Consider the following 14,764-nt stretch of genomic DNA (forward strand, 5'->3'; position numbering starts at 1 on the left):
TAAGCCTAGTACTTATTCTATCAGTTTCTTTTGCCGAACCGCTAAGTGACAGGGATGTAAACACACCAGCATCGGTTGTCAAGCGATGTTGGGGGGACAAACACAGACCACACACACACACACACAACGGTCTTCTTTCAGTTTCCGTCTACCAAATCCACTCACAAGGCTTTGGTCGGCCCGAGGCTATAGTAAAAGACACTTGCCCAAAGTACCACACAGTGGGACTGAACCCGGAACCATGTGGTTGGTAAGCAAACTACTTACCATACAGCCACTCTTGCGCCTATCAATATTAATTTTAATATTCGGCGGGGAGGGGGTATGACTCAATTACATCGAACCTGGTGTTCAATTGGTACTGATTCTATAGATCCTGAAAGGACCAAGGATAAAAGACATTTGAATTCAAATGTTAAAAATGGACAAAATGCTGACAGACTCATTAGCATGCAGGACAAAATGCTTAGCCATGAATATTAATGTATAATTCTCACTTGTTTTTCAACTATTCTGAGGTTGATGAACAAAATACCAGTGATTTGGTGGTGGGAATTTAACCGGTGGCCACTACATTTTTTCCCTACAAATTTGTGGCTTTGTGTCGGTGTGAGATGTCAACATTTTAAACTTTAAGAAAGTTATTTATTGGTAATGTGTGTGTGTTTCACCTGCAGGGGGTAGTGCCCTTGGCTTCCACAAGCCGTCTGAAGTCAATGAGATCAATACTATTTATAATCTTCATCTGGAATGCAATAAAGTTTGACATATACTCTTTACTCTTTTATTTGTTTCAGTCATTTGACTGTGGCCATGCTGGAGCACCGCTTTTAGTCAAGCAAATCGACCCCAGGACTTATTCTTTGTAAGCCTAGTACTTATTCTATCGGTTTCTTTTGCCAAACCGCTAAGTAATGGGGACATAAACACACCAGCATCGGTTGTCAAGCAATGCTAGGGGAACAAACACAGACACACACACACATACATGTATATATATACATATATATGACAGGCTTCTTTCAGTTTCCGTCTACCAAATCCACTCACACGGCTTTGATCGGCCCGAGGCTATAGTAGAAGACACTTGCCCAAGATACCACGCAGTGGGACTGAACCCAGAACCATGTGGTTGGTAAGCAAGCTACTTACCACACAGCCACTCTTGCACCTATAGATGATGTAATATAGTGAGTTCAAAAACATTGATCAGTTGTGATTATCCAGCTAATTAGTAGACAAAAACTCCTTGTATGTGGTGTTTTAAAATCTAAAAACACCAAGCAAGGGAGATAACACTCAAGCAATCAGTTGACAATATAAATAATACTTTGGAGTGGGTCAAAGTCCCTCTTGAATTGTTGCAGTTTGAAGGCAACAGGAAAAAATACATGCAGGGTGAGAATTCCAGAAGGTAAAGGTTCTTGGAAGGATGAACTAAAATGTGGATGTGTGGTTAGAAGTTTGCTTCCCAACCACATGCTTGCAGGTTCAGTCCCACTGCATGGCACCTTTGGTGTCTTCTACTACTACTAATATTTCCTTCAAACTTTGCTTGTGTTATATTTATTCAAACCCCAAAGAATCCCTCTCAGCACATGGCTATGATGCTCCCCAACTACTCCTGCTCATCATCAGAGATGGACATATTGTCAGCCACTAAGTGACTTGCTAAAATGGTTAAGGTCAAAGTTCAACATGCGTATGCATATCGTGAGGGAGATGTGAATTCTAACATTTCTCTCAGGGCAATTCATTAATTTTTTTTTTTGTTCTCTATAAGATGGGTCCTGTTTGAAACATTAGAACCCTACAGAACACTGGTTTTCTTCTTCTTCTCCATCAAGCAGCCACAACCAAGACGATGATACTGATAATCATTAACTGAATGACTGATAACATTTTGAGTTTTCTAGTTCCAGTGTTTGTGATACAGGAGCAGACAACTCAATGTGTCAACCAAGCAAACTAGCCTAGCTAAACCGCATTTTTTTTTGTTTTTTGTTTTGGTGGTTGGACTATGTTAAATTGGTAACAAAATACAAAACTTTCCAGTACTGTAGCTGTGAACAAACTCAAAACAAAAATGTAAGAATAAGATGATAGGTAAGGAAAGAGATTTAAAATCACAAATTATTTCAAATATTTTGAATTTTATTACAAAAGAAAGAAAAAGGAAAATGGAGTTACGGAGACTTGCAAACAGTTTTTCTTTCATATCTTTACATAAAGAAATAAAATGTTTTATTTTTGCTAAACCAATTAAATAAAACAGCTCAGGAACTGCCAAAACTATGACATAGAAATAATTTTATGCTTATGTTTATGTATGGTTTGACAGTTTTTAAACAATATTAAATAATCTCTTTTTGTATTGAAAATTAGAAACAACAATTTAAATTTCTCATTAGAGATCTCTGTATTTTTTTTTTTTTGCTTTCAATTATATACATACACACAAATACACATATACGTACACACACACACGTGTGTGTGTGTATATATATATATAATAGCCATACATAAGGCTATCAAGTTAAGACCCTGAAGAGACTGCACTGTTTTATAGTAGGGATGCAACTGCAATGATTACTAATCAGTGCAACAGAAACATGTGTAGGTCTTAAAAGGCAGTATATAATTATAGAATTAAAGGTAATGCTATTGCTACTTCAGAGTAATCCTTATTTTTAATAATCCATATATATATTGAATTTGAATGCCTTTGAATGTCCGTACATCAATTTTTTTCTATTTTCTTCCTTTTCTCATTTATATAAACCAAAACAAATTGAACAATTGTTCAATTTATTGTTTTGGTTTCCATTTCTAATTTATATTTATATATTGATAAACCATGTTTATTTTATTTGTTTACCTATTTGTTAAGAGCCATAGTTCATAACATTGTTATTGACACAGATAAAAAAAAACAGTAAATTCTTCGGATATTTAATATCCCTTAGGTAGTTATTTAACACCTAGCTAAATTATATATATATATATATATATATATATATATATATATATATGAATCAGGAATTACAATTCAATTCTTAAATGTATTTTGAAGGATTCCAATTATATTTCTTTATATGCATGTATATATAGACACATGTGTGTGTGTATGTATGTGTGTGTGTGTGTGTATATATATATATATATATATATATATATATATATATGACAGATATGTACTGATCCTATCTAAGTGATTTAAACAATTCATGAACTGAGTAAGTTAATATCTAATATCTGCATGGAATGAGTTAAATAGGGTAAGATTAACTAGAACTCTCTTTTGTAAAGTAAAGAAAAAAGCTTGACACTCCATCCACTAAAAGCAAATTAAAAGAGGGAAGACTTAATAAAGCATGTATAAGAAGTGTGGTTCACTTCAGAATTGAGACATGAGCTGTGAATACAGAGTATCAGATGATATTGGGGAATAATGAGCTGAGTGTGATCTGTTGGCAAGTTAAACTGAGTGCAAACGAAGAAGGAATGTAATTAGGTTTTAGAGGTGGTGGTAGCTAATTATATTTTTCAGGGATTGGTGTGTAGTGTGAATGGATGATGCAAATCTAGTGGCTGAGGGTACAATGTGTTGGTGGTGGAAGGTTCCTATCAAAGAAGCAAACCAAGGAGTTGGATGATGAGAGAAGTGTGTTTCTGAGAGGAGAGGTGTTGCAAAAATGAGACATGTGAAAGTTCACTGCTTGCGTAGAAAAGCAGATATAAAGTCAATATATATATATATATAATACATATATATAAATGAGGTGATCTTATCCTCATTTATATAAATTTATATATTTACTTCATCATTATATTTACTGCGGTATATATATAAAATATATATATAGAGATAGATAGATATATAGATAAAGGGAGAAGGAAATGGAGATTGTGAAGTTAATAAGAGTTTATTATCGACAACAAATCGATCATTATCCCTTACAGCTGTTTCAATTATACGTAGTGAATTAATTGAATATTAAGGTCATATTTCTGAGCATAATCTCTTCAGAGGGGAAAAAAAATATACCCTTAGATGTTTTGTATGTCATTTATAGATTCATCACAGCAGTCAAATCTATAAACAAACATACAAAACATCTAAGAGTATATTTTTTTCCCCTCTGAAGAGATTAAGTTCAGAAATATGAACTTAATATTCAATCAATTCACATTGTATAATTGAAACAGCTGTAAGGGATAATAATCAATTTATTATTGATAATAAATTCTTATTAACTTCACAATCTCCATTTTCTTCTTCTTTTATATGATTATAAACTTCAGTTTATATACATACCTATTTAAGGAAATCAATTCCTCCCAAAATATTAGGTATTGAACCAGTATTTCCTTGGATGACACTATCCCTTCATGAGGCTAACATAACCTCTAATTGAAATAGATAGATAGATAGGTCATGATCATTTAAAGTCCATATTCCATGCTGGCATTGGTTGGACGATTATATATATATATGTGTGTGTGTGGCAACCAGACAAACAATGAAGAATTATATTCTTACATAACTTTATGTAAGAATATAATTTTTCCTTCTTTATCACATTGCTGTTATACTCTGTGGTTAATGTACCAACCTGCTGATGCTGATCCATAATTTATTAAAATAAGTGAACCATTCCCTGTTTTGGTGTTTGTTATTTTTTAAAAATCCAAATGAGGACTTAATTAAAAAAAACTATGTGTATGGTTTGTAAGCAGTCAAAAGAAAGTTTGCTATTTAGCAACAGAAAAACACCAAATGAAATTGATGCATTGTTATTATTATTATTATTATTATTATTATTATAACATGTAGCACAGTATTTCCTTCACTAAAATCTCAATTAGAAATAAATATCCATATATTTGAGACATTTTCTCTTTTCTTCCTCCTCCTCCTCGTTCTTTTTCTTCTTCATAATCATCTGACTCAGATATGTATGGTAATTTTCCCTACAGTATCTCCTCCATGAATGAAAAATAATGACAATATTGACAGTTGTAAAAAAAAGAATTTTTTTTTTCTTTTAATAGAGGCTAACTTCCTGATTCTTTCATATTCGCCGTTTTTGAGTGCTTATGTACAGAACTGCAAATATAAGAAAAGAAAACGGAAGCAAAAAACATTTAGATTAATACTGAAAATCAACCAGGAGAAATATGGCAATATATTCATCAGAAGAAAGTCTGCAGGCATTGCAGAAATCCTACTAATTCTAAGAACATTACCTGATACAACAGGCATTGGATAATATAATGGCCAAAATGTTGAGACTATAAGAACAATGATGAGGACTCTTGTCCAAATATATATTAATGCATAAGGTGGCGAGCTGGCAGAACCGTTAGCACGCCGGGCGAAATGCTTATCGGTATTTCGTCTGCTGCTACGTTCAGAGTTCAAATTCCGCCGAGGTCAACTTTGCCTTTCATCCTTTCGGGGTCGATTAAATAAGTACCAATTACACACTGGAGTCGATGTAATCGACTTAATCCATTTGTTTGTCCCTTCTATGTTTAGCCCTTTGTGGGCAATAAAGAATTGTATATATTAATGCATAAGAACAATTTGTCTTGGTTCTACCTTGTTATTAACACTAAATATAGTGGTAATAATCCTTTCTACTATAGGCATAAAGCCATCGTCATTGTTTAATATCTGTGTTCCATGCTGGCATGAGTTGGATAGTTTGACAGAATCAGACAAGCCAGAGGGAGGGCTAAGTTGGATTCCATTGCTTGATTTGGCAAGATTCTATGGCTGGATGCCCTTCCAAACAAAAACCACTTAACAGCATCATAGATACACGCAGTCCCAATAAACAAGGTATTTACTAACAAATCAAAATTTTAAAAAATGAATTATTTATGAAAAGAAACCAGTTTGTTTGTTTGTTTATTTTTCATGGGTATTTCATTAGTACCACTGTATTCATTTCATGTCTTTACATTCTCAGTTCAAATTCTGCTAACGTCTACCTTGCCTTTCATCCTTTTGGAGGTCAATGAAATAAGTACCAGTTATGCACTGGGGTCAACATAATTGATTAACTCCTCTCCCCAAATTCTCGGCCTTGTGCCTATAGTAGAAAAGATTATTACCACTATATTTAGTGTAAATAACAAAGCAGAACCAAGACAAATTGTTCTTATGCATTAATATATATTTGGACAAGAGTCCTCATCATTGTTCTTATAGTGTCAACATTTTGGCCATTATATTATCCAATGTCTGTTGTATCAGGTAATGTTCTTAGAATTTTGAACCAAACCATTTATTAAATCCATAGCACCATCCGAGCGCGATCATTGCCATAGCAGCTGTCACGCTTCCGTGCCGGTGGCACGTAAAAAGCCCCATTTGAGCATGATCATTATCAGCATTGCCTTACTGGCACTTATGGCGGTGGCATGTGAACAAAACATTCGAGTGAGGTCGTTGCCAGTGCCGCTGGACTGACTCCTGTGCAGGTGGCATGTAAAAAAACACCATTTGAGCATGGCCGTTGCCAGTACTGCCTGACTGGCCCTTGTGCCGGTGGCATGTAAAAGCACCCACTACACTCTCAGAGTGGTTGGCGTTAGGAAGGGTATCCAGCTGAAGAAACTCTGCCAGATCAGATTGGAGCCTGGTGCAGCCTTCTGGTTCACCAGTCCTCACTCAAATCATCCAACCCATGCTAGCATGGAAAGCAGACGTTAAATGATGATGACCACGATGTCTTTAATCTTGCTCTTCTGCTTGAGAGCTATGATTTGAGCAAATGAGGGAAGACTATTAGGCCATTTAACCTCTTAGAAACAACAACCAAATCTGTCTAAAATTACATCCTACCCCTTACTTTTGACCATAGGCCTGCCCAATCAGAATTGAACTGACTTGTGGTTAAATAACAACAAAATAAAATAACTGACTGTACCATTATTTCCACGGATGAAAGCATCACCGTATCTGTTCTTCAGTTGACCATTTACATATTCCTCTGTCTGCTCCAGAGCGATATTCATGTAGCCATCTAGACAAGCCAAAACACCTGAAATAATAATTACATACCTTTGTGATGATAAATTCTACATGTGGGCAAATAAAATAAAATTAAAAATAATGTAAATTTTGCTAGAGACATTATCAGCACCACCTTCATTTTTATGTTTGCCTCTCCTTGTTAACAGGCTGTCATGTTCCAAGTCAACTTATAATTATTGTGCCCTCTCTTCAATAGGCCAAGAACCACATTCTCACTTGTACATTTTGTTTTATAGTCTGTACTAGATGCATTCTAATTTAACACCAATAAAAGAGCAGTTGTCTTGTTTCCAGCAAGACTAAAGAATTGTTTCTTCTCTTTTACTTATTTCAGTCATTTGACTGTGGCCATGCTGGAGCACCGCCTTTAGTCGAGCAAATCGACCCCAGGACTTATTCTTTGTAAGCCTAGTACTTATTCTATCGGTCTCCCCGCTAAGTTACGGGGACGTAAACACACCAGCATCGGTTGTCAAGCAATGGTGGAGGGACAAACACATACATATATATATACACATATATACGAGATGATTATGTGATGTTGGCCGTTGCCAGTACCGCCTGCCTAAAATACACCATTTTGAGCGTGGCCGTTGCCAGTACCGCCTGACTGGCCTTCGTGCTGGTGGCACATAAAAGCACCCACTACACTCTCGGAGTGGTTGGCGTCAGGAAGGGCATCCAGCTGTAGAAACTCTGCCAAATCAGATTGGAGCCTGGTGTAGCCATCTGGTTCACCAGTCCTCAGTCAAATTGTCCAATCCATGCTAGCATGGAAAGCGGACGTTAAACAATGATGATGATGATGATACGACAGGCTTCTTTCAGTTTCTGTCTATCAAATCCACTAACAAGGCTTTGGTCGACCTGAGGCTATAGTAGAAGACACTTGCCCAAGGTGCCATGCAGTAGGACTGAAACTAAAACCATGTGGTTCGTAAGCAAGCTACTTACCACACAGCCACTCCTACGCCTATCTCCTTAATTTGTTCACTAGTATCAAAGAGTTCTCATTAGATGATGGTAATCTTACACAAAAAGATATACAAATGCATTCGTTTACTTTTCTTTTATTGTCTTAGATATTTATTTCATTTGTTTGACTAAACAGTTTCATGCTTACTCTCTTTACTCCTGACCCCTTCACTGAGCTGCATGAAATGGAGCTAATTTTTTTTTATTCCACAAAGCAAAATGATAAAAGCAGAATTAGGTACCTTACTCAGAGATACATAATAACAGCAGTAAGATCTGAGCAATGTGGAGTTCAGCACTGATTTTACAGCCATTGTATCTTGTCTTTAACTTTACAGTTGCCATTATTCCTTATTTATAAAGGCACAACAACCATACCTTCCTTCCTCTAAAACAAGTTTGGGGCTATAACCTCTTAAAAAGAGATCCATGTTCTCTCTAGGGTATAAACCAAAATTATTTTAGATCAAATCTAGAAATATTTTGTTGTATCTTGGGAGGGTCATTGTGCCAATAATAAACATACACAGTGGTTCTATTTCATTTCTTTATTATTCATAATTAGTTGACTATTTAACCAATTAACTAATTGGTTGATTGATTAATCAATCAGTTAGGTTTGTCAAAAACCTTTCATCAATACTTGCAACCTCTTCAATAAAATGCCCTCTCTATTCCAGGTCAACATCAGGTCTGTCTGTCTCCTAGTTTTAGATTCTATATTTATATAAATTTTGATTAAAATGTTGAAATTTCATCACAAATTTCTTATTCACAATTTTAAGCATTTATAAGCTAATGAGTTTCATTAAGGCAGTTATTACAACAAAAAGATTAAATAAATGAATTCAGTATAATAATAAATCTATATAGGAATCTTTTTACAAACCTCGATAATCCACACCAGAGTTCAATTTTACCACTACAGGACGCCCAATAATTTGCTTTAAAAAATCACTTGGTGTTTGCTTTCGACCAGACATTCTGAAAATAAACACATATTAAAAAAATTAAAATATTAAATATCCAGACTGCTATAAAAATCCTATCAACATTGGCAATTATTTTTGAGGCCCCCAAAATATCATAGCCATTACTTACAAGTATGACTTGGTAGCATGTACTGTGTTTTTAATAATTGTTTTAGGTGCCTCTGTAGTCACAAGACAAACATCCTCAGAATGTCAAAGCCATGACAACTGGAGGAAGAGAGAGAACTGCATCAGCACTCAACTGGTGTTTAGTTTCAGCTTTGTAAACTGGAGCAACATAAAATGAAGTACTTTACTGGAAGACACAATGTGCTGCCAGGTCCAGGAATTTAACCCATAAGCTTATTCATTAACCACTAGGCCATGACAGCCCACACTCCTTAATAAAACTGATGTCCTAAGGATTTGTAGGTAGTGCGCTTGCCTGTTGCAGATAACTTAATTTCATGGGAGAACTCAAACTCAATTACACTCTTATTTTTCTTGAGTGTATCTGTTTGAAGTCGTCATCTGCAGAGAAAAAATTAAACGACTCGCTCTCAATTCTTGAGTGAAGTGACTTCACATCCACCATCGATCGTCCTTGAAGAAGGCATAATTGTCACAACATATCGGATGTCAGATCAAGGCGACACATTGGCAGATATGATAGAATGCCAGTCAGTATTTAATTTCGCTAGGTTAGTTCTCCACGTCAAGTAGTTAAATATATTTCGATTGAAAAAACTAAATGACGGGAGCAAGTATAAATTGCCTGAATAAGCAACATAAAAAACATGTGTCTGTTTACATCAGGTGTCGGCAAACTTCGTGGAATCGTCCATAACTTATTGACACTTATATAAATTTCTGAAATAAAATTTAAAAAGTATAATTCATAAAAAAAACTAATTCCTTTATTTTGTGTCATTACCGCTTTTTACTAAGAAATATTTAAAGAAATTTAATGAAAATACATAATGAAATTGATAACGAACAATAAAAAATTAAGTCATATTATATTTTATTGTTTCTGGGGAGTCATTCTCTTTTAGTGCCTCATTATTTAACACACTCACTGGTAAAGTTTCCACTCATTTACTTATTCATTTTTCCAAAAAATTTCCGTTACGTCTTTCAACTTTTTCAATAAGTCAAAATGTTTAATACTCTTTTACTTGTTTCAGTCATTTGACTGTGGCCATGCTGGAGCACCACCTTCAGTCGAGCAAATCGACCCCAGGACTTATTCTTTGTAAGCCTAGTACTTATTCTATCGGTCTCTTTTTTCCGAACCGCTAATTTACGGGGACGTAAACACACCAGCATCGGTTGTCAAGCGATGTTGGGGGGACAAACACAGACACGCAAACATATACACACACATACATATATACGACGGGCTTCTTTCAGTTTCCGTCTACCAAATCCACTCACAAGGCTTTAGTCTTCCCGAGGCTATAGTAGAAATGTATTTGGGGAATACTAGTTATTGCATTGATACTTGGCTAAAACCAGTAACATTTCGCCTTAAATTACCGCGCTCTTCCATATCCAGTTCGCTGATAATTCAGCCCCCTTAGTGCTCAAAGTCGTTTCTAATGTTTATCGACCCCCTTAGCTGTAACATAGTTCTCCAAGGACCAAATATGGATCACTTAGCCGACCCATGGTTTAGATTAAGCTCATACATTTTCCTCATTTGTCAAATTACAAAATATTCAACATTGTAAACATCGTTATTTTCCGGATAAATAAATAATTGCTTTTTGCTTTCGCCAAAAGAGAAAAAATAAACAAGTACTCCAGCATGGCCACAGTCAAATGACTGAAACAAGTAAAAGAGTAAACACTAAGGTACTTTTAGAAAACAAAACTATTAATCACAGCCTCGTGAATTTAACCGCTCGCTCATACACGATTCTAATATCACATTTCTAAAGACTATTGATCATAAATAGACATGCTAATGATGAAATTAGAATATCTCTACTTACCTCCTGTATTAAAACTGTAAACTATAGATAATAGATATCACGTTGAGTACAAACAAACAAAAGACAAGTCGAAATGATACAATTAATCTCAAACTCGAAAGTTACCGGGTTGAAGTTCTGGACTTACAAAATGCAAAATGTGAGAAGGATTAACTTTCGTTTCGCTTAAAATAAAATCATAATTATAACGTTATTTATAAATGCAATTAATTTTTATTATTATTGAAAATCTTTTTTAATTTTGAAATTATTGTAAACTATTTTGACAAATAAAATTAGTTTATTAAATAATTCTTTATTTATTAAAATATATTTAATTCCCGTTTAGGTTTCTCGTCAGAGTCTTTCGTTTCAGCTATTACATTATCCGATTTGTATGTTCGTTACTTCACCGGTTATTGTTGAGAGTTATTTCCTCTTTACGTATCCCTGTTGTGCCTGTAGTTCAAAGGGTCAGCCTTGCCACACTGTGTCACGCTGAATATCCCCGAGAACTACGTTAAGGGTACACGTGTCTGTGGAGTGCTCAGCCACTTGCACGTTAGTTTCACGAGCAGGCTGTTCCGTTGATCGGATCAACTGGAACCTTCGACGTCGTAAGCGACGGAGTGCCAACAACGTATCCCTGTGTAATTAGATTCAAAATAAACGAACTGACTCTTCCCTACGATTTCTGTATCAATTAGAATTCTTTCATAAACAAATATTCACTATAAGTAGCTCTAAGTTACTTATTTCTTCGCAGACAGAAGTGAAGGCATTCTTTCTCTGAAAGTTCCACCCTCAAAAGACAAAAAACAAAAAAATCTTGAAAGTGATCAGTTTGACCTCACTTTTTCTGATAACAGAAATAAAAACGAGTAATGTAGTCATTTTTTGCTTTTCACAGTGAGTCTAAAATTGTCTTTTTATCAGAAAAGCACACTTTATATGGTATTTCAAATCATCACCCCAAATGCAGAGTATTGATATAGAATGGAGTCGGAAATTACCTAGGTCTCCAAAAATCGTAATTTCTTTAGATATTTCAAGCATCGTTGATTACGATTCTGAAAGAAATTGTGTTAGTACCGATCCCCAATCATTGTGACTTTTTTCTTATGCTTTTTTTTTATTATTCTAGATCTATGTTTTGAGCATGTAATGTGTAACAATGCGTGACCACACATCTTTGACAACAAATCAGGCAATTAGCAAATTGGGCTGGTCGGTTGTTCCCCATCCACTGTACAGCCCAGATTTGGTGCCTTCCAACTTCAACTTAGTTCGGTTCAATGAAGGAAAGTCTTCTGCGACATCGATTTTATAACAGATGAGGTAAAACTGGACACAACAGTGCACACGTGAATTTTTTCAAAGAGGAATCGAGAATGCATTTCAAAGATTGAAAATAAATCACATGTGATGGAGATTATGTTGACGAGTGATTTCTGTGTAGAAAAAAGGTTGCTTTGCTAATATGGGCAATTTAAGTTGCCGAAATCTATTAATGAAGGAGTTTATTTGTGTATAAAATGGTTTGATGGGTCATAGATACTTGTTGAAGTTCCGCGTTGTTTCCCCATATAAAAAGCAAGTCACCATATTAAGTTTCCAATGGGTCACATTTATTTACATAAAGGTATGGATATTAAACGTCAAGAATGTTAAGCCAGGAATATATCTGTGCACAGTTATTTGGTTAGGTGTAAGATCGCTGTATCTTCGTGTTGGCGAGAAGCGGGGAAACTTATGTGTGCGTTGTAGACGAGGAAATTCTTTTTTACCCGAGGTCATAGCTTATCAAGAATCCTCTGCATTCGTCAACCTTCTCTCAAACATCAGTGTTGGTTGTCTCTTGTGTGTACATGTATGACCGTATTTTGGTGGGAAACTGCACGGAAATTTCCGTTCAAATTACGCGATTACACGACAGCATCTCCCATATGATTAGTCGGAGTACAGGGGGAAATCACCTGACATTTTGTGGCTGTTTTCTTGTTACTAAATTGCATTGTTGGATGAAGAGTTTCATTTTATAGAAGTATTCTAGTAAGGAGAGAAGAGATGCTTGAGATGGTCTATAGGCCATCTCAGGCATCTCTTTTCTCCTGAAAGCACTGATTCGCAGTAGCCATTGGAAAATAAGTCCCTTGTGGTAAGGAAATCGTGGAGGAAAATAGCAACTTCCCTTTCTTCGGTCTGTGCCGTCTGTGCTACTGAGGGTAAAGTCTTTATTTTTCGCCTCAGTGCCTAAGTGACAACTGAGGTTAGATTCAGTGCAGATTGGGGGTTCAGAAAGGGATTGGGTGTAGTTTGGCAATTCAGCCCTTAATGTTTGGAATGAGAGGATGAAAGGCAAAGTCGACCTTGGCGCGGAATTCGAACTCAGAATGTAAAGACAGACGAAAGGCCACCTCTTATGACATCAATATAACGAGTGATGGAACATTGCTGTTTTTATATTGCACTGGGACAGCTCTGATGGAGCAGATCGATATTTGAATAAACCAGACGTAGATTATGATCAACAGATCTGTTGTTCCAGATACACCATATTATTTACTGCCAATGTGAAGACTATACAATACGTACCAACATGCAGTGATTAATTGCAAGGAAAATGCCTGCTATGTGCCCGTCTGCACACGTAGCCACTCCGCTGATAATGTAGCTGTTTCTTTGTGTTGTTCCAAAGCCCTTGTATCATTCACATTGATGGGCCAGTGCAGCTAACAGTACAGTCTGAGAAGGCTTTTCTGGATTACTTTTGTCAGATTCTGTATGACTTAAAACAGAGTTCTCTTGGTTAGAGAATGGTTGGCAGCTGGTGTCACTCTAGTTATAGTTGCACAACCAAATATAGTTGCGATCGTTGCTTTTTTCCTCTGAGTGTGAAAGAATCAGAACAGCAATGGTATAACAAAGGTTGGTGTTACTGTAACGGTTGGTCTTTGTGCTGTTGAGATAGACAGCAGGTTTGATGAGGTTGAACTTAATGGAGAGCGGATATGTAACGATGTTGTTTTTGGTAGTGGTACGGTATTGGTTAGGAGTAGGCTACTTAACCGAGCGCCTAGCTCCTGGGAGGTAGACAAAGGGATAGTCATGTTGTAAGCTTATTCTCTCACGTAGAAATAGTGGCAAATTTGGTGATTCTATTTTATTCGTGCGGGTGGAATGTGTGGCAATTGTCTTTTTAGGGAAGTTGTCCCCGAGTAATTTGGTGGGGCTGTAATGTTAGTAGATGTACTGATGGATCGAGATGAAGAAGGAAAGAGTGATAGCTTCTTTCTAGTAGTAGTAGATGAGGATGAGTATGTTCAGCTTCAGTTGCCATGGTAGTAGGTGTGATAACTAAAGGGTGGAGACAATATGCAGTACCAGCAGTGAAGCGATGGACGCGCCTGAGTTCAACGAGGTTAGTATGTTGCTTCTACTGTCGTTGTTGCTGCTGATGAATTGCTCTAAACAAATAGATTGAATGAACTTTTCTGTAGGCTTTTTTTTTTTATGCTGTCTGCTTTAGTTCGTTTTCAATTTGTTTTGTAAGTAGGACAATTTTGATAGCAATGTCGGCACGCATGGTGGAGACGTAACCCAACCCCTCCCCACCATAATTAAAAAAATTTTTTTTTACAGAAATCCACATTTTCAGCTACGGAAATTCCGATTCTGAAAAAAAAAAAAAAAAAAAAAAAAAAAAAAAGGGCAAAAAAAATCGCAGCTTTCAAGGATAGCCTGCTTGAAAGCCGTAGAATTAGGTTTTTTTTTTTTTTTTTAAAATTGAAATT

At 35.9% G+C, this 14,764-nt stretch overlaps 1 protein-coding gene across 1 annotated transcript; it reads right to left on the reverse strand.

Annotated features, from left to right (window-relative positions):
- Positions 1-4,934: 4,934 nt before the first annotated feature.
- On the reverse strand, positions 4,935-11,130 carry LOC106879912 (U6 snRNA-associated Sm-like protein LSm6). Its single transcript, XM_014929661.3, has 4 exons — positions 10,992-11,130; positions 8,913-9,007; positions 6,942-7,055; positions 4,935-5,110 (listed from the first exon to the last, which is right to left on the reverse strand). Exons 2-4 carry the CDS (start codon positions 9,004-9,006, stop codon positions 5,076-5,078), a joined length of 243 nt encoding a protein of 80 aa, XP_014785147.1. The 5' UTR covers position 9,007; positions 10,992-11,130; the 3' UTR covers positions 4,935-5,075.
- Positions 11,131-14,764: the final 3,634 nt, after the last annotated feature.

Source organism: Octopus bimaculoides, chromosome 3 (genome assembly GCF_046866305.1).
Source record: "Octopus bimaculoides isolate indiv1 chromosome 3, ASM4686630v1, whole genome shotgun sequence".
NCBI lineage: Eukaryota > Metazoa > Mollusca > Cephalopoda > Octopoda > Octopodidae > Octopus > Octopus bimaculoides.